This window comes from Lepidochelys kempii, chromosome 4, assembly GCF_965140265.1.
Source record: "Lepidochelys kempii isolate rLepKem1 chromosome 4, rLepKem1.hap2, whole genome shotgun sequence".
In the NCBI taxonomy this organism is placed as follows: domain Eukaryota; kingdom Metazoa; phylum Chordata; order Testudines; family Cheloniidae; genus Lepidochelys; species Lepidochelys kempii.
This window is the reverse complement of record NC_133259.1, coordinates 122,424,532-122,447,673: the sequence shown is the minus strand read 5'-3', so window position 1 is coordinate 122,447,673 and position 23,142 is coordinate 122,424,532. Positions and strand designations below refer to the sequence as shown.

At 38.5% G+C, this 23,142-nt stretch overlaps 1 protein-coding gene across 2 annotated transcripts in view; it reads right to left on the bottom strand.

The window, feature by feature from the left end:
• Positions 1-2,333: 2,333 nt before the first annotated feature.
• Positions 2,334-23,142, bottom strand: part of MXD4 (MAX dimerization protein 4) — a 56,360-nt gene continuing 35,551 nt past the window's right edge. For both annotated transcript variants that reach the window (XM_073342728.1, XM_073342727.1), the window contains exons 4-6: positions 15,507-15,621; positions 10,405-10,564; positions 2,334-7,856 (exon numbers count right to left, since the gene is read on the bottom strand). In XM_073342728.1, coding sequence (XP_073198829.1) covers positions 7,708-7,856; positions 10,405-10,564; positions 15,507-15,621 — 424 coding nt within the window. In that variant the 3' untranslated portion in view covers positions 2,334-7,707. The remainder of the gene's footprint in view (positions 7,857-10,404; positions 10,565-15,506; positions 15,622-23,142) is intronic.

The following is a 23,142-nucleotide window of genomic DNA, read 5'->3' as shown; positions in this document are numbered from 1 at the left end:
GCAAAATTTGGCTCTAAAAACGAGTAAATAGAAAAAGGGAGAGGTGTTATGGCATCATTTACATTATTCTGTTTCTTCTTCAGGTCCCTATTTACCCTGTCTTTCTCTTACTACCACCAGTGATACTGGTTTAGCTAGTGTAATTACCATATATGATGCACGAAGTTGGCGTGCTTGGAGGGTTATTCTCTTGGACCCTGTTTAAAGCCCATAGCTGGGCTAATAAAAAATCATTTTAATTATCACTAAGTGGTCTTTGTTCATTACAGGTTTCAGAGTAGCAGCCCTGTTAGTCTGTATTCGCAAAAAGGAGTACTTGTGGTTTTATGCATCCAATGAAGTGAGCTGTAGCTCACGAAAGCTTATGCTCAAATAAATTGGTTAGTCTCTAAAGTGCCACAAGTACTCCTTTTCTTTTTGTTCATTACAAGTTGACATGTTTTCTGTACACACACTAGGAGCCAGGGCAAAGAACGGGAAGAGTAACTTGCTCTCTTGCCCCTTCCCTTCTGTTTCTGCTTCCTTGGCTCTGCTTGCATCAAATTGCAGAGTAGCTATTCCCCACCCTCACAGTGAGGGGGATGAGGGAAGTGGCACTGCGAAAAGCTGTGGAGATGGCTTTCTAGCCTCTTGCAGTGCCACTTACTCTGCCTTGGAGCTGAGCCTTTCATGGATGAGAGGGAAGAAGCCCCTACCCCATTGACCCAGACCCAGCCTGCTTACCCACCTTAGTATCAGCCCCCATCCCTAGATCACCCATCAACCCATAATCACCTGGGGGCAGAGGAGTCCCTGGACCAGTATCCTTTGAAACTGAAAAGGATTGTGGAATTGAGAGGGTTATTACAAAAGCTATAGGTAGCATAGAATTTGGAGCAAATCAGTTGAAACATTGCACTAAAACGCCTGTAAACTGGTTATTCTAAAAGAAATTGTTGGCTACCTCATCATGAGACTAATCTACCAGCTATGGCTCTTTCTCAAATTTAAATTGAGTTGCACAGTGGTATAAAATGTTTGTTTGCCCAATTAATAAATACTTCAAAGTTGTAGGCACTTTAATATTTAACCAGCGAAACAGCCCACCATTAATTGGGAGATCAAACGTACCCTAACTGTAAAGAAAACAAATTATAAATACATTAAAAGATTAGGCCTGTACAATCCACAAACTACATGCTGTTTATGAAAGTACTGTCACATTATCTTTCATTACTCATTATTACTGCAGCTGTCCTGCACTACTCACCTAACCTTAGTACTGCCCCAAAATATGCAGAGGTCAAAATAACAAATTAAGATGATTAAATCCTTTTTTCTATTAAAATTTATTTATTTATAATCTAGTAATTTGCTAAATTGCCATTTGTACGCCTTCTGCACCACCTGCATTTTCAAAGCTCTACTGAAAGTAATAGTTTGTGAAGGTTCAGTTAGGTTTTGTGCAAGAATCTTTAGTGATTCTACAGAAGAACAAAGACGCTCAGTCTGATATACAACTGATCTGAATCAAGGCTAATTGCAATTTGACAAATTTCTTGTGATTCATTACAAGTTAAAACCTAAATTATTATGTATTGAAATAAATCTGTCTTAAACCTGCACAAGAAATATAGGTAAGAAGCACTCACTATGGAACAAAGACAAGTGAGATCATATTGCTGAATACCAATTCAATATGAAATGATATAACCAATGTGCTTTTGCATGTTAAATTGCTGTATTTATTTTTTATTCTCACATTAGCAGGCCAAAAACTCAGTCTTTACTCCGGATATTTACCACTTTTGGTGTGAGCTCTATGCTCAGTTTAGTAAAACACATTTTAGTCAAACATACAGCTTTCTATGCTGTGTTAACACCTCATTTTGGTTATACCTTGTATACAGATGGAATGATTTTAAGTGAAGTTATATTTTTTTCATATTTAGAGCAGAAATTAATGTCTCATTTTTTTAGTTTGGTTTGGTTTCACACAAATACAGTATTGGTATGCATGTTCTAGGGTAGTTCTGGGCATACATGTTAAGAAAAAAAAACCCAACTCTTTTAAAATAATGGGCCTAATTAATTCCTGGTGTAATGCCGTTGACTAAAGTGGAATTACGTAGCATTTTTATTTGGGCCAGTATATTTAGCAGAGAACTTTTGACTGGTAGCTCCAAACTAGCTATAGCACCACCATGAAGACTTGCAAGGGTCTTTTACCAATGAGCTTTTTATAAAAATGTTTGTTAACCCTGTGTGAAATGAATTGCAAGGAAAAGGAAAAGTACACACACAAAACAAATGATGAAAGATGAAAAAATTAGAACTGAAAACCACCACAAATCTCAGGTATAAAAATTGTATTTATATTACAAGGAAAGAATAATATAACACAATTCTTTCAGTGTGTGCTACACAGCGTAGCATGCACCATGTATGTGTGTACAAATAAATCTTTACAATATAATACATCTTAGAAGCTATGAAGCATTCCTTTTCAGATATATATTCCAATGGCTCTGGCACAGAACGCACCCAGTACACCTCTAGAATTTCACCAGAAACATAAACCTCCACAGCAGGAGGCTCTTTTTCAATGCCTACCCTGTACTTCACATGTAGTGAAATATCACCCATTAAGACTTATTGCACAGACCCTTTAAACCACATAAATTGAATGTTACCATATTTTATACCCACATTACCTATGCAAAGTTGAAGGCTGAAGTTCTGAAGTTAGACTGCCTTCACTATGATTCACTACCAAGTTTTCTATAGGTGTACTTGGGTCACCAGGAATCTTCGTTGGGATTCATTTCTAGAATTTAGGATAATGACAGGCCCAAATGACCAAATGCTTTCTAGTAGGTCCCACCTTATACTTTCCCTTCATTTTAAGCAGTTACATAGTACACATAACTTGGATATTTCTTTTGGAGCTATCAGTTAGGAATATTGCCTTTCATTCACTAACCACACTAACACACATTCATTGTTGGTGAAACCTCATTCATTCAATTTTGGAAAGGACATTATTGATAGATTGAATGTTTTGTCACAATTTTTTTTTAAACACAAGGCGCTGGCCTCTAGCAGTAAATAAATATAATTAAGAAGGATTCTGAAATTTGGTTTTTAAACATTAATAAGGTAATGACTTCACAAAACAAGTATATAAAATTAATATCCTTTGTTCAGCGATTGTGCTGACTGGGTTCATAATTGAGAACCATTTTATTTTGCACATGGAAATGACCTTTGAGGAAAAAAACAGTGACAATTAAATGGATTAATAATTGATTTAACATAGATAAAAGGGTCAAATGATCACTCGTCCTATCCGTATATACTGTTTTATACAACTGCAAAAAAACTGGGGACTGTATGCCACAGTTGAGCAAGCATTGGTGTAGTGGACAAGAGCACACTTGTAGACCAAACTCACATGTACACAATCTTATTGTTTTTTAAAACATTGTGATTAATTACTTTATCATTTTAACTGAAAATACTAAAATAACATTGGTTTGATAGAACTTGTGGTAAAAAGAAAACAAAAACCACGTAAATATTTATCAAACAAAAAATTCTCCATTTGTCATATTACTCTCCAGATTGTTACAAACTACCTGCTTGCAAAAAAAATTAAGTTGCAGTTGATATGCCTGATCCAATACCCATTCAAGTCAGTGAGAGTCTTTTCTTTAACTTAAATGTGAGTTGTACCAGGCCCTAGCAGACAATACTTCCAAATCTGAAGAAAGTTTTACAATAAGAAATTAACATTTGGTATCTTTGTAAATACCAGACATGAACTTTAGCCTTATCACTCTTTTTTTTTTTGGGGGGGGGGGGGGAGCATATCACAGATTTAATTTTTTTTTGGCCCATTCCTGCATTCTTCACTCTGGCAAAACTCACATTGAAGTCAGTAGGAGCTTTGCATAAGGAAATACAGTATCCAGTTCTTGCACAGATCTTACTCTTCTAAAAAGGGGAGGGTAGGTTGGTTAGCCATCCATTATTTTTTGGAAACACACCTGGGGAGGGTAGGATGGGACATCCATTGTCTCCCTAAGTCTTGTGGGGAATCTGAAAACAATAAAGGCTGCCTTAAGATGCTTTGACTTTTTCATTGCCCCACCCAGGCAGTGGTACAGAAAATACTCACAACGTGACCCAAGTAGAGCTGAGGAGGTGATGAATAATAGGCACCAGAACAAGTGTAGAGGCACAGATCCTGGCCGGGACCTGGCCTCTTGCAGATCCTCTTTCCTGGGACCTGTAGGTTCTGAAGGCAGAATTTCCTCCTTATTCCATGGGTAGGAGAGCAGTCAAACCTCCTTATCTCCTTATGGAACAATCTGAGAAAATTCTGCAAAGAAAATTTCATGGCAATTTCCTCCAGGCCTTCTTCCATGGGAGAGAAGCTCCAGCCCCATACGCCTGTAGACCTCACAACTTTCCACATTTAGAAAGTGCAAAAGAAAGAAACTTAGAAATGTGATATTCTCAATTTTGAAAACAATATAACACAACATGGCAGGATGATTGGATTAGATGCAGTTACTCCAAGAAAATGATTAAATGTCTCTCTCCCATCCCTCCTCCCTTTTTTGCTGTACTATTTTGATCACAACCCTAATAATTACACACAAAACGAATGACAAACATTCACCTTAAAATTATTTAAAAAACAAAGCAAAACAAGAAACTGTATTCATCCCTAGTTGCCATGCCATAAGGTAATGTCATAACACTGTTGAATAGGATGGAGAATAATGTTTTGGAACAGAATCATAGGAATCCATCCATCGCCACAGAAGTCAAAGGGTGATGGAGAGAGCTGTTAGTACTTTGCTACGGGAATGATACTGTTTGGGCTATTGGTCTGATCCTGCACACCCTTACTCATGCAAATAGTACATCAGTTGTGCCATTGACTTCAATAGAACTACTTCTATGAGGAAGGATTTGCAGGAATGGGTCCCATGTCTGAAAGTGTCATATTACATCAGGCTTTAATTAAGACAAACACTCCATGAAAATGATACCATATTTCTTTGTCTTGATAATGGTTACCATGATAATATGCAAAAGAGTAAAAACAAATAAAACCCTTTTTATTTCCATTCAGATTATTGGAGTAATTTTTATTGAAAATATAAGATCTACAAAGCCATGGATACCCAGCGTGGAAGAACTCATTAAATTAGCACATTCATCTTTAAAAGGAGAACTTCAGATCAACATAAGGTACAACAATGTTGGATTTAAAATCTCTACTCCCCTTCTGTGAGTTTCAAATCTCTTTTTATTAGGAGGTTCTGTGCAAGAGCTGCTTGTCACAAAAGGAAACACTTTACAATTTATGAATGTGTTCATTATATAATAAATGAACAGCAACAATATACTAGCCTTTTCCCCCCCTGTTAACAGTCCTGTGTTAAAGTAAACACTTAATTTTTCCAGATTTGGAAATTAGTTACATATGCACCAAAGGAGCTAGTAATTTTTGCTGCTTGTCAGCTACACACAATGAGTATATTGCTGTGTGTTTTCCCCAACAATGAGGATTTTAGTAATATGCAAAGGTGTATAACATAATACCAAAACCTGCATTACAGAAAAGGTTAATTGTTGTTTTTTATTATTCAGCTGCCAGAGTTTATAACCTTAGGCCCCCTCCCCAAAGCCAAAGTACGGATGGCCATAAATTAGGTTATGTAACTTTAAAGTATACATTTTCCTTGTTGGCAAGTTCCAAGCAGTAAGCGAGAGTGCAAACAAGGATTGTAAGCTGCCACAAAATGTATTCATATTTCTACTCTCTGTTGTAAAAGCCAAAGGGAGGGCACATATGTCTAATGTTGAAAGAACAACTGAATCTTTGTTTTGATCATTATGGTCAGTATGTCATGAGTTTTTTATATTTGAATATTAAAATGGTACCACAGTTAGACATCCTATAGCATTATACAATACATTTGTCTCCATAGCCATTTAATATTGGTCTCACAGAGACCCTGGTTCAAAAAGCTAACAAAATGTAGATCTGTGTGCTGAAGAATCAAAGGGAGGGCCTCTATGAAGTATAACGTAATTAATGGTTAACCCTCTCACCAAAACCTAATTTTATAATTGTACTAAAAAGACACACTGATTGGATGTGAGAGAATTTATAGCTCTCCGTGCTTCATTTGTAATAAGATGGACAACTGACCATTCAAACAGAGGGTCTTGAAAGAAACAAAGCTTAGTTGCCTTTAAACAATGAAAAAGGAGAGACATACATAAATGGTCACCAAGGCACAATATGACAAGGGTGAAGAGTCCCTGAGACTCTGGTTTGGGTCTGTACCATTCCCCTCCCTATACAAGTAAATGAGAACATTTAGGAAAATATAATACAAAATCTCTTACAGGAAATATAGACTACACTTGCTAAAATCACTTCTCTAGAAGTGTTTGTAGCTTTTTTTCTTTTTTCTTTTCTTTTTTTTTTCTTTTTTTTTTTTTTAAAAGACCTTCTTTATACAGATAATGCAAAGACTGGTCCATTTTTCTTACCCAGCAAGCCAAGCTCTAATGACTTCACTAAGCCAAAGTTGTATTAAAATACAGCTTCGTAGTATTGCTACAATTTGGGTAAATACGTTCTGAACAGCTTGATGAGTACTAAATAAAACTTTGCTGTTTTACAGCATACACTTTATTTTTTTGCACTTTATGTAACAAAAGAAAATGCAATTATAGCGTGCAAAAGAAGAAAAAATGATTAATTATCCTCTAGCTGAATACTGTAATTATAAGCCATGCCTTCCATAAAAATGTATTGGTAGCTATAAATAGGAAAAAAGAAACATTAGCAAACATTCCTTGTAAGGAGAGGTTTAAATTATCAAAATCTGGCTCATTTGAGCTCTGTATTCTTTACAAAAAATACCGAAATGTTTCAAAAGTCATCTCTTCCATGATAACAGGTTAACACTGCAATGTTGCTTTGTGCTAGCTCTGTTATCACGGTGAGAATGATTTGCTGCTGGTTGGATGCTGAATGCAAAAAGCAAAAGAAAGTTGAGATAATCCCACATGAAGTCATTATTAGAGCTGGCTTTTTTCCTCTCCATTTTGAAGTACAGTAGTGACTTGTTAATATGATCTTTTTTCTAAAGATCATCTGAGATTTGGAGATTTTTTTCTGTCTGCCTCTCTCAAACACAACTAGTAAAAGAATTTATACTCTACAGCCTGCTATAAAGCATTAATAATTTTTCATGAAGAAAAAGAAAAAAAAGTAGTTGAATTTTTATAGATTTGAATCACTAACACATCATAGATTCCATTTATTCTTCAATATTTGAAAATGGTTTCTGCAAAATCAAAAGGATTTTCTTATTAAACTATGCCATCATATGCTTCCAACAGTTTGAATTTAATACTTCTTGCATGGAATGATATGATTTTTTAAAATTTGCAGAATGGCTACATCAAGCTAGCTTTAAGTCACAACTGTACCTAACCGCAGTTCTCTGCAGCAAAACCATGATTTACAATATCGAATATTGTGGTTACAGTGCAGGGAACCGTGGGTACGAAACTTCCATTTCAGAGTGCTGTGGTTGGGGTTTCCCGGAAGAGTGGCAGTTGACACCTCTGGAATTTTCTTCTATAAGTGCTTCAGTTAGATGGTCCTGAGCTGAATTGGTAACTCAGGCACTATGAGAGCCTGGCATTAAGTCTGCGGGAATGTGTATAGCCACCATCACTTGAACTGCTTTGCAAACTGTAGTGGTCTTCAACATCACTGGCACTTCCAATACTGTCCATTTCACCTGGTGTAAATTCCATTCCTTCAATGTCTACTTCTAAATGAAATACAAAAGGCAGATTTTCAGAAACGTAGAGAATACAGTCAGTTACCATGGGCTGATATTGAACATGTTATTAAAAGCCTAATGTGAAACTCAAACCACACTTAGTTTTCCCAAATAATATTTTTAAATTCAGTCTTAGTGAAAAGTACCAGACCGACAGCCCTAGGAATTAAATCCTCTACATATTTATCCACATAACAAATACAACATGACATCAGCACTAAAGGCTTTCTCATACTGTCCCGAACCCTGGTATGAAGAGACCATCTCACGATGTGGAAAGATCATCTCTAGGGCTGAAAAATAATAGTTTAGCTCCCAAGACAATTTAATACTAGCTGTCTCTGCTGACACTACCAACAAAGGTGACAGCTAGTGACAGCTATGGTATATCTGTCCCCTTAGAATTGGACTGATACCAACAACTCATTTCACACAAGCCACTGAAAATCCATCATTTGGTAACACGTTTAAGTAATAACAACTAACAAGAGAGGGTACCATAGAGTTGAAAGATCCATATTTTATGACTAATACTTTGAATCACACAGCCCAAACTTTTGGTGGTGAATATCATCCTGGACAAAATTTTCAAGCATTTTCTGGTCTGACTAATGCTTTACACAGAAATAAAACAGTCTATTAAGCAATATAATTTAAGGGAAGATATGTCCATTTTACCAATCCTTCACAAAAACAACTCTAACCATGTAATGCTAAATTTTAAAAAAACTGACAAAAATGCATGCAATACAAATGCTAAGTGGCAGTACAAAACTCTCAATGTATTACTACAGCTGGTCAAAAACCAGACATTTTTGCCAAAATTTTAATAATTTTCAGAAATTTTCATTCCACGGGGTTCAAAGTGGAACAATGTTTTGTTTATTTGAAGTTTCAATTTTTTATTAAAAGAAAATCATTTTTTTGATTTTCCTTCTCCCTTTTTCCTTTTTTGATTTTGCCACTGAAAAAAAGGGTTATGGGAGGGGACGATAAACTGATGAATGAAAAAATGAACTAATTTTTTTTGTCTTTCAGCTTCCGTGGAAAAACTGAAAACATTTTTCTGATGATTTCTGATTTAGAAAAGGCTGTTTTTCAGTTAAAGTATTTTTGTTTGAAAAATCTCAACTAGTTCTGCTTATTATCCAGAGAAGGAAGAACATGAAACAACCAGGTGACAAGCAGTACTAGGGACTTAGCAGCCATCTGAAGAAATGTCCTAACGAAGAGTCAGATTCTGACATTCTTGCTCACAACAAGTAGCACCTTGTTTCACAAACAGTCCCATTCATTCCAGTGGGACCACTTTTGGACTGAAGTCTTATCATCCTGACCGAGGATATCTACATCTAATTCCAAGAGCTCAACACGAATCCCAGTGAAGTCAATGGCAATACTACCAGTGACTTAGAAAGGTGCAGGATCAAGTCCAAGGCACCAGTATGGTACATGCATACAACATAAAGAAAATTGCACTGCAGTTACTTATAAACAAAAACTATTATTGAAGTAATAAATTTAACTTGTGACAGCAAGTAATCAAAACCAGGAAATAAAAAAGCTAAATTTGATATGCCACTCTTAAGTCACAGCTGGCAAGACTGGGACCTGTCTTCAAAAAGGACATAATTACCTCTTAAGAAAATAAACACTCACTATATCCTTCATTATAACTTCAAGCCAAAATAAAAAATGTAATACAAGAAGTAACAAAGATAAATATCTACCAGAGGATATTATCCTTGATGCAGGTGTAAAATTCCCATTAATGTTAGTAGGAACTCATCTCACTAATCAGGAGAGAATAGTCCCCATAATGTATTATTAAAATCATGGCATAGAGGAATTTATGTTGTTATTCACTCAGTAAGATAGTTGCCAATACTCTCTTACATTTCTATATGGTTTACTGCCTTTACAATCCTGCCTTGTTACAGTGCTGCTCACATCCCCTTGTAGAAACTGATAAATGAGCTACTAGATCATGTGCTGGATCATCAACTGGTGAAAATCAGGATCGGTCCATTGACTTCAATAAACTCACAAAGATTTACAGCAGCTGAGGATCTTGCCCTTCGTCTCAAGTATGATGGGCAACAGCATTTGGAAAATGTGCTGTAGTCATGGTTTATATTAACTACAATACATCTACTCTGTAATACATTTTCTAATATGTTACCAATATATATTAGAATAAACATTTACAATCTAATTTTTAATACAAAATTATAATGTGCAATACAGAAGACAATAAAAGTTCTTAACGATAATCCATTATATTGGAGTAAATTTCATTTTTAATACTTGCATTGATTACTGATTTATCATAAATACACTCGGCTAGATTTTGCATTACTCATGTGAAGTAGTAACCTTACTATGTAATTAGTCCCACTGATGACTTAAGAATTTACTCAGAATAGAACAGATTCCAATGGGACAGCACGCAGCATAAGACACTACTAAATTTGAGTAAGGGTGGAAGAAGCTGGTCCAAAGTTTTAATGAACCAGGAGACCTCTTGTTAGATTACCTTGTTCAGAATCAGTGGATATTGTTGATCCCATACTGTCAGTGCGGATACGTTCCATGCCCTGCACGGATAGCTGCTCCAATCTGCGTTTGAGGTAGCGGTGCTCCCGCTGTAATTGTTCTTTAATATTTAGAGCTTTTCGGTCCTGTTCTTCCAATTTCTTTGGGGGTGAAAAATAAATAATTAAATCATTAACATACACCAATTTTAAAATGTAAGTAACTTGTTTCAAAATATTTCAATCTATGTTTCTCATATACATGTAATATTTTTTAAAAAAACCAAACATATATGGTGGGCCAAAATCTTTTCTTTAGTTCCACTGACTTCAGTAGTTTCAACTGCAGAAGCCAGCAGTGAATTTGGCCCATAATAGAACACCTATGCTTTGAAAATATCCCTTAGAAATAGCTGAGCAACTGTCAAGGCTTTCTCAGACTAAGACCCAATTATTGTTACATTAGTGCTGGGAAATACTTAAATCACTGTACCAATCATTAACAAAAGAAATGAAAAACAGACCATATTAGATTAATACAGAATAAAATAACAAGCAAGAACCAGTTTTCAGTCACAATGTAATGGTTGCTTAGGTGTAAAAGGGGTTTTAATCATAGACTTTAATGCCAGAAGGGACCATTCTGATCACTGTCTGACCTGCGTAACACAGGTCAGAGAAGTTTTACTATTTAAGGTTCTCATTAGTTAGGCAATACTGCAATATCATTACATTGGAAATGGTTTGTTAATGGTGAATTTTCTACTTGTTTCGTCTATTTGCTTTCCCCCAAATTTCTCCTTGGTATGTACTGTTCATACATTTGTTATGAAATAGAGGTGTAAAGCCAAATGTCGTAGACAAAAAGCCAATAAGATAATTATATTGTCTACCCAAAATTTCCCTTCTAGTTTTAATAAGAGAAGTTACTGATCAGTTAATACTCAAAAGAAAAACAGCCCCAACATTTTGTACCGTGTTGCTTATATAGATGGCTGCATTATTCATGTCAATTATTTTCTGCGATTTTGTCTTGAGCCTTTTTGCCTAGTCACATAAGGTCATTTATGGAGGAAACAACAGAAGAAGATACTACACTAACATGGAAGTAAATATAAAGAAATTTGGAATCATATGCAAAAAATATCCACAAATCAAGACCTTTCATGTGTACATGTAATATATTTTCCTCAGAGACCAACTCCATTAACAATCAAAAATATGTCATTCTTTTTGCTAGTTGGTTCAGAATGATGCAGGAATTAGCAGTAAGGGTATGTATAGAAAACTCCCACTTTACATGCCTTCACATGATTACCAAAATTCAAGAGACTTATTAGGAAGGACCATGGGTGCTGGAAGGACTCTTCGCTCACCATATGAATTTGTTTATCCCTGATTTTCTAGAGGAGAGTGCTTCGTGAAAGTGTAGAGCAAACAGCAGGTTGCCATCCTGAATGATTTCAAAGATCCTGCTGTTTCAGAGTAGCCATCATAAAATAGACGTATTGACCTTTTGAAGGAGGGAATAATGTGCACTGTTGATCTTGGACATTTGCCTCATATTAAGACTTGTCCAAGGCCAGGTACCATTTGTGTGTATATATATATATATATTATACATAGATACACACAACATACCAATTGGAAGAGAGATTAATCCACCTACACTTGTTGATTTATCAAACTACCTGAGCCCAGCTGATCAGATTTCCTTATTCTCCAGCTGCTACTTATCTGCCACAAACTTGAGCTCTTAGGAACACTTTGACTTTAACTCTTGATTCACAGTCAGACTGAAAACTCTATCCAGTACTTCAGTGAAAATACAGGTCTGTTGGGGGAAGGGAAGGGAATGTTCAAAATCTGTTAAAGTGATTCTGCCATTTTAGCAATAGTGAAGGAAGACAAGCACTAGTGTGACTGTCATTACAGCTACAAGAACAGTTCCAGCCAGTCTTAAGAAAAGTAGTGCTGACAATCTGAAAAGCCTCTACACCTGCTGGAGAGAAGCAATCCAGTGGCCATTCAAGAGGAATAGGTTCAGTCTAACTCTTTAAAAAGAAAAACTATTCACTTTCCAAAAATTGGAGATTAATCATAATGTTCAGTGTGGTCAAGGAACAAAGCAATCAAAGGGCATTTATTCCTAGCTTTACTGGCATCTGAATGATGTTTCTTTGGTTAATCGCACAAACTTGTCACTTTTCAAAGCAAATTGTAGTTCTGAATTCTGTAGTACAAAGGCCCAATACAGGTAGTATCACTTGCAGACCAGAACAAAAAGAGCATTCACGGCCCTTCATTCACTTTAATCTAAACTATGAGAGGCCTGATTCTCAGCTGGTATAAATTTGTGTAGCCTTGTTGAAGGAAATGGGAGTTACAATGATTTACACCAGCTGAGGATCTCCCTAATATATTTATTACTAACAAGGATGGCTTTGCTTAACTTCATCTACAATATTTGACAAGAACTATATGTTCCACTCCTGTTAGGTGCATAATTAATACAATGCTGTATGACAGCAGGCTTCTTCCATCATATTTCAACATTTTTACTAAAAAGTATTATATTCCCTTTAACACTCTTCTCATTACACAGTGAACTTTGCTGTAACTTTAGAATGAACCAACTGAATGACTACAATACTGGATATAAAAGCAGAATTTTTTTTTAAGTAATTTTTGTTATACTCAATTAGTACAGCAGATAAAAAAATATTTTGAAAGCAGGAGCCATCTTTCAGTTTCTTCTTAATGACCATCAAGGTACAGGGCACATAATGTTACTAATAGTAATAAGCTTTTCCACTCCATCAGTTATTTCAGCCGTGAATAGGGTTGTCTTTTACATTAACAGCAGTGCAGTAGCATACCTGCCTGCCCCCAGCCTTTCAAAAAATCAGAGAACAGCCATTATTGACTTGTGCATTATGGTTATAAGGCAGAGTATAAACCAGCAGAGACTGAGCAGAAATCAACATTTTATATGCTTGGGACTGCAAGATCATTTTTTAAGTGTTACTTCAGATGAAACAATACTTGATCTAGAGGGCTTGAGACATAAGGCCTTGCATCTAAGGCCTGGTCCGAGGCCTGGGCTAAAGTAGGAGTAAAAGCTTTGCTGATATAAATAGGGGTGCCAACTTTCGAATTGCACAAAACCGAACACTCTTGCCCCGCCTCTTTGCTGAAGCCCCGCCTGCAACTCACTCCAGTCACCCTCCATCCATCGCTCACTCTCCCCAACCTTCACTGGGCTCAGAAAAGGGGTTAGGGTATGCGAGGGGGTGAGTGCTCTGGCTGGGGGGTGCGGTCTCTGGGGTGAGACCAGAAATGAGAGGTTCAAGGTATGGGAGGGGGCTCTGGGCTGCAGCAAGGGGTTGGAGTGCGGGAGCAGGTGCTGGCTCCAGCTGGGAGTGTTGGTTCTGGACTGGGACCAGGACCAAGGGGTTTCGAGTGTGGGAGAAGGCTCAGGACTGGGGCAGGGGGTTGGGGTACGGGCTCCGGGAGAGAGTTTGGGTGTGGGAGGGAGCTCAGGGCTGGGGTCAGGGAAGGGGCTCAGGGCTGGGGCAGGGGACTGGGGTGCAGGAGCAGGGTCTGGGAAGTAGTATGTGTGCAGGAGGGGGCACAGGCCTGGGGTGCGGGCTCCAGGAGGGAGTTTGGGTGTGGGAGGGGGCACAGGGCTGGGGTCAGGAGTTGGGCTACAGGAGGGGATGTGGGGTCTGGAAAGAGGTTCAGGGCTGGGGCAGGGAGTTGGGGTCTGGGAAGGAGTTAGGGTGCAGGAGGGGGTTCTGACCTGGGGCAGGGAGTTCACAGTGTGGGCTCCTGCCAGGCGGTGCTTACCTCAGGCAGCTCCTGGTTGGCAGTGCAGTGGGGCTAAGGTACACTCCCTGCCTGCCCTAGCTCTGCGCTTCTCCTGGAAGCGGCCAGCATGTCCGGCCCCTAGCCGGAGGTGTGACCAGGTGGTTCTGTGCAGAACGCGCTGCTCACACCTGCAAGCACTGCCCCTGCAGCTCCCACTGGCCGCAGTGCCCGGTCAATGGGAGCTGCAGAGCCGGCGCTTGAGGCAGGGGCAGCGTGTGGAGCCTCCCTGGCCACCCCTGCACCTACGGGCTGCAGGGACATGCCAGCCACTTCTGGGAGCTGCGCAGAGCCAAGGCAGGCAGAGAGTTTCCCTTAGCCCCGCTGCGCCACCGACCCGGTTTTAATGGCCCGGTCAGCAGTGCTGACTGGAGCCACCAGGGACCCTTTTTGACCAGGCATTCCAGTCTAAACCAGATGCCTTGCAACCATAGGTATAAAGCAAAGTTAAGTTGTGAACAAGAGGCAGGCCCTGCTCACAGAATCTGGCAAGAACAGAACTGATATTGCAGAAACATATATTCCTAAGTAGTGCTAGGTACAAGAATATACACACAAACACATTCCAAAAGGGTGGTACCAGAAAACCCGATACTAGTACATTCCTCAAAGATAACAGGAACACGCTGACCCATCTTAAAGATGAGGTCAGGATGACAACATGATAAATAAATATGTTTTGATTAAACCAATAGGTACAAGGCAATGTGTGGTACCCAAATATGTCAGAGGGTGACACCTAGATACGCCACAGAAGGAATACATAACTTGTTTGTATTGGTGTATAAAGAGGTTATCTCAGAGGGAGTGTCTCTGGCCAGCCGAGGGGGACAGCGGAAAGTCCCATCATTAACTGAGCTGCATCTATTGTCACAGGCATACATGCATTGAGTGTACTTGTAGCAAGTATAAGACACCAATCCCGTGCTTCGTCAACAATAAACCTGACCAAGTTCCTTCACTACGAACTGAGTCTGTGGTTATTGGGCAGTTCAGTCAAAGTCTGCTGTCTCCGCTATCTGTGCAGAGCTGGGACAGCATACTGAAAGAACACACACAGCCAAACATCTGACCACAGTGTTTAATAAAGACGTGGACATAGGGAAGATCAGAAATACTACATGTGGATTTACTGTAAAAAACTAAAAAAAAAAAAAAGTTCCTTTTCAACCAATACATATTCCTGAAGGTTCTATTTTAAAGAAAACAAAGTATGGATGGATATTTTTGTTTTTACCTTGATATGCATCTTGGCTCTTTTCAACAGACTTAGAGTGGTGTGTCTGGTGCTATCTGGCCCAAGAGGCACAAGCTGTTTTAGCTGCTCCAAATATAGCCGGAGTTTAGCCCGTCTGAAATTATTAAAAATGAAGAATGTTGTAGAAAAGTTACTCTGTGATAGCATATCCTGTTTTCAAACACCATCTGCTTGCCTGGATTTCTGTATAGAAGTTGATTCAACAACAATGGCTTCCTTTTCTCTCCCTTTGTCAAAGCTTCAGGCCCCAAAGCTTCAGGTCACTTGAAATAATAGCTGGCACTTCTGTAGTGCTTTTCATATCTAGATCTCAAAGCAGTTTGCAAGTGTGAGTATGAATCATTATCCCCATTTTAGAGAGGGGGAAACAAAAACAGAGATGTGGATTAACTTGGCCAAGGCCACAAAGCAAATCAGTGGCAGAGCCAGGAAGAGAAAACAGGCTCAATCCAACTGCTATTCATGTCAGAGTGAATTTTTCAATTGACTTAAACGGGAATTGGATCGAGCACTATGTCTCCTGACTCCCATTCCTGTGCCCTATCTCCTGGGAAAATATACCCCTCCAAATATATATATATATATATGTTCTATCTTTCACCATACATCAAGAATGGTGTTTGCACTAAAAACAAAAGGGGAAAATGAGGAGTTACAACTATGGCATATTCTGTCATGTTTACTACAATATTCCTTCGTAAGTAACACTTCTAGCCTCCTACATTAAACACCATCCAGTTCATCAGTAAAAAGAAAGATGATAAACATCTATAAGCTGGTATTCTGTGTGTGTTTTTAAAGCATTCTGTGTTTTCTTTCACCAACTGGCTGGCAGTAAAACAGTTTGTTCAATATTTTTACTTTAGAACCCTAAAACAAAGCAAGTGATAAAACAAAACATTCCAAGAGTATATTTCTGCATTTAAAAAAATAAATACTTCCTACTTTTTTGTACATACAATTGAACAAGAAGCAATATGAAGTTCCCATGTATCTTTACAATGACCTGGATATCCAAGTAACTACTTAAGCAATGTTTGTAATCTTGTGCCCTTTTCTGTCAATCTTATCTCAGTGAGAAATTAAAATCAGCATTCTTCACATGTGTTAGCATGAATGGGCTTTTTTAACATCAGAGAAGATTAAAGTCTTAATAGACTGATGATCCTAAAGCTGCCTAAGACCACCAGAAGCAGTAATAATAATAATAATAAAAAATTACTAATGAAAATTACAAATATGCCATAAATAATCATTTTCTGCAAAGATATAACTTTTCATTTAAATTCTGCTACATGCTGCAGTACATCCAACCATCTTAGCATGGTAATTATATGCTTCTGAACAAAAATTGCTTACACTTTGCTTTTTTTTATTACTATTTAGAATAAGTATTCAACATCAACATTTAACAGAGTCTAACACAATTTATTAATGCATAAAAGGCCATGTAATTTGCATGAACAAAGACAGAAGACAAACGTAGAAAAATTTTTTTTTAACTTTTTATGACAGATGAACTATTAAAATACAGATAATTGCAAAACTTATGACGTCTATAGTACTGCATGTCTGACTAGATACACACACTTATTAGTTACTTTTTATTGATTGCACAGAGATTAACATATAACATATATGAATAATTAATACAATAAGTGTGAATTAAAATGGCATAATTGTAAAAAGTGCTAATGTGAGATAATTTTTCCTCCTTCAGCCAATCAGGAAAGGAGAACGCTGTAGAAAAATGTGATGTCTTTGGAGAAAGATCACCACAAGGCTTCCTGTCTGTGCATGGGATCTTGTGTTTAAACACAAGGCTTTACTTTCGTAATCTAAACTTTAAAAATGGGAAAAGATCCCATGAATAGGGCCAAATTCAACAACCTCCTCAAGCACATGCGTAACTCTAAACATGAGCAGCCCATTGCACACGAATACTTAAGCAGCTTGCAGAGTCAGGGCCCGGATTCTGATCTTTAAACCAATCAGAAAGGTTAAATAACATTATTAGAGTCTACTTCTACAAATGCAGACACTTTCAACCCGGGAGATTTATCGTCTATACATCTGTAACCTCTAAAAGGTGTCCGGGGATGTTTTGTTTTTTTGAATTAACAATTTGCTTCTTGGATGAAACTAGGGGAAACATTTTCAAAAGGGAAATTTTCTAACTTTGCACAGAATCATTTGTGTGTGCAAGTAGCAGACTTTAGATGCACCAGCAGGATTTTTGCACATACATCAGGAAAGTGGAGATTAAGGAAGAAGCAGCAATGAAGCAGATGAGACTAGAACACAAAGTGGTGCAGTAAAAAGTTAAATAAACTGTACGTTAGCAATCAGTAGATTAAGAGTAGCTAAATTATGTAGAAATATACAGGACTGTTAATAAATGGGATTTGTATTGTTAATCCAGAAAAACTCATATGAAAATGGAACCTTTTTACTAAGCTTACTTGCTCTCTGAGTGAACACACACTAATTCCAGTGGAAATAGTTTTTTCTATTTATTTATTTGTAAAGCATCTATTCCTCTGTATTATGTGCAACTCAGAGATTGCAGCATTTGTGCATACTAACCAGAAAGAAAAACTAACAGAAACTGACTAGACTCTTTTCACTGATCAGTGAGAAAAATATAAAACAACAAATGACCTTAACAGCGATAAGTATATTACATTTTTAAAATGTCTTCACTTTTAATAATCTTGATTTAAGTATTCCAAAGCATGGATACGTTCAGAGCCAGCTCCACATAAATGAGATTCTAACTGGTTGGAAACCAACTTAATGCCTGGAAGTTGGGATCTCCTTAAACTGTTTTCTAATGTATTCAATATATACGTATTCCTGATGCTAAAAGGTTAAACTATTCTGACAAATGTACATACATGTTTACATAAAACAAAGGTAAAGCAATGACCCCAAGTCTGAAAAGGCCAAGTGTATATGGCTTTTCAATATCTATGTTATGAACAGCTGTACCTTTCCAATCTACTGGTCAAGGAACATCAGTTGAAGAATTCTGTAAATCCATATTATGGATGGCTTTTCATGTAATTCAGCCATAAATGTTTCACATCAAAATTTGAGTACACACTGTGTGTGCATATGACGAAGGACAAATAAACTACATATTGTCATGTGAACAAGGTTCATGCAAACGTCAGGTTTAGATAATTGTAATGAAACAGATTATTCTTTTTAAAGTGTCAGAACTGAAAAAACAATTATTAAATTAAATCCCAGGTTTTGTAAAAAAACAACACAAAGAACTCCAAACACTATTCAGCCATCAATTTGGTTATTTATATGCACTGAGTGACAGCATTACTGGGAAAATTTTCAAATCTTTTAAAAAACTGGCTCAGCTAAATTAACTTCAAAATCAGGTTGGAGCAACAGTGTACACGTGGTTTTAGGTAGTTTGTGGTGGTCTGAGCTGTTTTTACTAAACTGCTTTCAAGACCACTTCAACTCTTGAAACTGGTTCTGACAAAATGGGCCAGGCCCCTTTAGGCTGGGTCTACACCTTGACTCTAACCAATTTTAAAATTGGTTTAACTGAACAAGTTTTGTAAGTGTTTAGTAAATTCTCCCAGTGTACATGGGCCCAAAATCTTAAAAACGTCTTTTTAGCACATCAAGCAATGGGATATTAGACTAAGCAGAAAAGTCTTGTGTATGTTAGAGAAATCTATGATTCCAAGAACTTGTTTTTATCACTGGAATACTGGTAAAACACTTCAGGTTCACACACAAAAGTACTCTGACTAGTTTACATGCATTCTTGAGCAGGTTTAAGAACTACTGTAGTTCCAACTGTTTCAGTCTCATCCATTTTAGTGCCAGCATGGATGTGGACTAGCTGAAATGGTTCAACTAGTCCTCCCACTATCTCAACATACAACAGGGACCTTTGAAATGTCCCAAAATCTACTGCTTCTGGGAAATCATCTGGGAACTGCCAGATACCTGTGGGACTGAGGAGGAATCAGAATGCATTGCAAACAAAATGGTTTAGAGGAGCACTAATGAGGGCAAGAGACACCAATTTGCAATGGGTTTTAAATTAAAGATTGGACACAATGAACCTTTTGTGCTTAAACCAGTCCTAACCAACTGTTCAATTTTCTAGTCCAGACAGAGCCTTAGAGTGTATTCAAAGGACCAAATTCTGCCCTTATTTGCATGTTAAGCACCCATATCTTTTGGTATCGAAAAGTTTGGTTTACAGAGGATGGAGTTACTGCATAGAATGTGGATCAACAAAGAACTCAAAATGTAGCTCTGGGAAACAATACTATACAACTATTGAACTCTGGATAATAGTACTGTATTTGTCAAGCTAATTCCAGTCCCACCTCTTAGGTATTAAACTATTTTTTCCACACGTAAAGCCTGCCGCAATCCTACATAATGCTATATGTAAGGGGACGGTTGCCCCTTGCTAACATTCAGTGGGGGTGTTGTAGTTGCTAGCTCCCAGTACTAAAAGGGGGAAGGGTCGATGGGGAATCAGGAACCTGAGACTGACAGTCCCTCGGAACAATGAGGAGAGGCCAAAGCCCCAGGTCAGCCTGAATGACAGGGCGGGCAGGCTAATCAGGGAGTCAGGAGGCTGGGGAGGTACCATCCTCCATGTGAGCTGGAATTGCCTGGGTCAGACAGAGTGGGGCCGAGCTAAGGAGAAAGCAGGGGCCCAAGCTGAGCTGGGGAGCAGAGCTGCAGCCCCAAAGCCAGAGGCACAGCCCAGAGACAGCAGACTTGCCCTGGGAGCAGAGCTGCAGCAACCAGAGCCAGAGGGGCCAAAGAAGCAGCCCAGGGAGCTGGAGGCAGAGCAGCAGCCGTGCTGAGGCAGAGTGGAGCTGGAGCTAAGACAGAGTGGAGCTGGAGCTGGGGCTGCGGCAGGCCGGAGCTGGGTGTCATGAGCAGCTGGGGAGAGCAAGGGGGGACCCTGGACAGCGGGCCCAACACAGGGAGACGCCTCAGCCAAGAGGCTCTGCAGGCCAGACTCGAAGGGGGATTGGTAACCCTGACAGGGCGGGGGCAACACTGGGAAGAAGGGCCATGCCACCTAGAGCGTGTGGCCACCGGCACAGCAAGTGTCCAACCCACAGCATCCCTGCAGCACGGCCAGGGCCTGAGAAGAAGGCCTGGGACTTGCACAGAACAGACTGTGAACTGCCCTGACATTCCAGAGACGCTGTTTGGGATGTTCCCTGCCACAGAGCGGGTTGAGTGTTTCCTTTAACCTTTCTCATTTTCCCTTATTCTTTTTAAAATTAATTGTTGATTAAATAACTTGCATTTGCTTTAAATTGTATGTAATGGTCAGTCAGTCAGAGAAGTGCCCAGTGCAGAGAGAGTACCCCGGAGTGGGGACACCCTAGCCCCTGTCCTGAGTGACCACAGGAGAGTTGGGGGTCGAGTCTCCCAGGAATCCTGGGCCCAGCCTTGTTGGGGTTACAAAGACTCTGCCAGACAGGAGAGTGGAAGGGGAGTCCTCAAGGGCAGGGAGGCCACTGGGAAAGGAAGTGGGAGCAAGGACTCAGATCCTTTCACTAGCCCACTTCACCGAGGTAGTGCAGAAGCCAGGAAAGTTCCCTACAATAGCAGGACTATTCCCCCGCTTACATATATAATGAAATGAGATTCACGAAGAGGGACTGAGTTTGGAAGTGTTACAGCAATGTGAACTTGGTCACATTGAAAATATGTAGTATTTTCATTCCTTGTTAAATGTAACTTCATATAATTTTTTTAAAATACAGGTCACCTTTAGAAATCATTCATGGAATGTTTACCCTGTAATGACTTACGGGCCAACCCTAAAGAGTTAAGTCAGTGGGAGTTTTACATGTTGCAGGATCAGGCCTTTTCTTCATTGAACCACTGCGCCTGCTCCTGCAGTTAACATCTTTTTAATCAATAGTTATCGTTCTGTATAGCAACTAATATTTTACACCTGGTCACACTGCATGTATTGTGCTAAGGGTTTTGCTGTAAATTGCCTTACTCTTTCTCTGTGTGTGCGTTTTACTATCTGCCCACCGATAGGCTTGTGCTCAAGGGCATTGATGAATGAGAGCCTTAATCCGTATTAAATTCTATAACACTTTTTCTTAAAGGAGAGGTATCAAATATATCCTATTTATGGTTCTAATAATATTTTTACAGGCTAATTTTTATTAAATTAAAGTTATTTTGTACCTATGAAAATATAAAATTATCTTTGTTTAAAGTATTCTGTAAGTAAAAGGAAAGCATCAATCAATGCTAATAAGAAATGTTTCTAGAGAAACCCAAGCATCAATCAATGCTAATAAGAAATGTTTCTAGAGAAACCAACTCAGTTGTGGCCTAGACACAATTTAAAAAAAGATTAATTGCAGTGTAAGACAGTATGAACTTTGCTTTTCAAAGCATGACATTCTACTTTTTCCATATTTATTCAGCCACAAAGAGTCCAGGCCCCAGTCAGAAAGAGTCCTGATTATTTTTATTTTTTTTGCCTTCCCTATAAATATTTCCTACAAATATTTTACAGTGAATCCCAAGTCGAATTCAAATTTCACAATATGCTTCAGCTATATAGCAATTTCGCTTTAATGAAGAGGGAAGAGAAACTCTTAGTCCTAAGGCACTGTACCATGGCAAGGCACCCAGTGTGCTGAACTTGAACATTCTGATAGCTATGAGATATGTGAAATAGTTGCTGACAGTCTAGTGCCTTAGAGCTAAAAACTGAACATTCAGTAGTGTTCTCTATCTATAGCAGACCTCCGTGCTTCTATTGTGCAAGCAACAACAACAAAAAGATATATATATGTAGCACATTTTATGGTAGATGTACCGTTTTTTTGCTCACTAAGGCCTCAATTCTGCAAGTTGTTCCGTGTGCATGGAGTATAAGTCAAAGTCCCTGGAAATCAGAAGGGGTCTTTCCATTGATTTCAAAGGACTTTGGATCAGGCCTTAAATACACACACAAGACCTCATGTGGGCCCCCGGACCTAAATTCTGCAGCAAGGTCTGTGGAGTGTGTGTTACTCTGGCACAGCACACAGGAAAAACTGTAGCTGCTTAATTTAATTTAAAGAGGTGGACTGTAGTGAAATAACTCTGAAAGTCAGTCATACAATCCGTGCAGTAGCCCCTGTGTTATTTACTTTAATAGTAGCATTAATTTCATTCTCTCCCTACATTTTCAGTGTTCTACAGCAGATTTCTATATTGTCCATGCATCTGCATGGCTGAAGGTATCTGGAAAGAAGGTGAACGTTTTTTGCAGCTTGATAAGGATGAGTTGGGGCTTTTTATTTGGAAAGGTATAGGAGGTGGCTTGGGTTTGAGGCATAAGCACATTGGCTGGATAAATCTTGTAAAACGATCAACAATGAAAAACTTAACAATGTTGACATTAAAATGATCTTTTAGCTTCAGTGTATACACCCCACTGAAATGAGTGGTGCTGTTCACGTCTCTTGAGCTAACGTTTCAGGCTGTCTACAGACTGAGGAACACAACCCTACATCAGTTCATGCTTGGTTCACATTTTCAAGCTTTTCTTCACAACCAGACAACTAGAAATTTGTTTTTCTTAAAA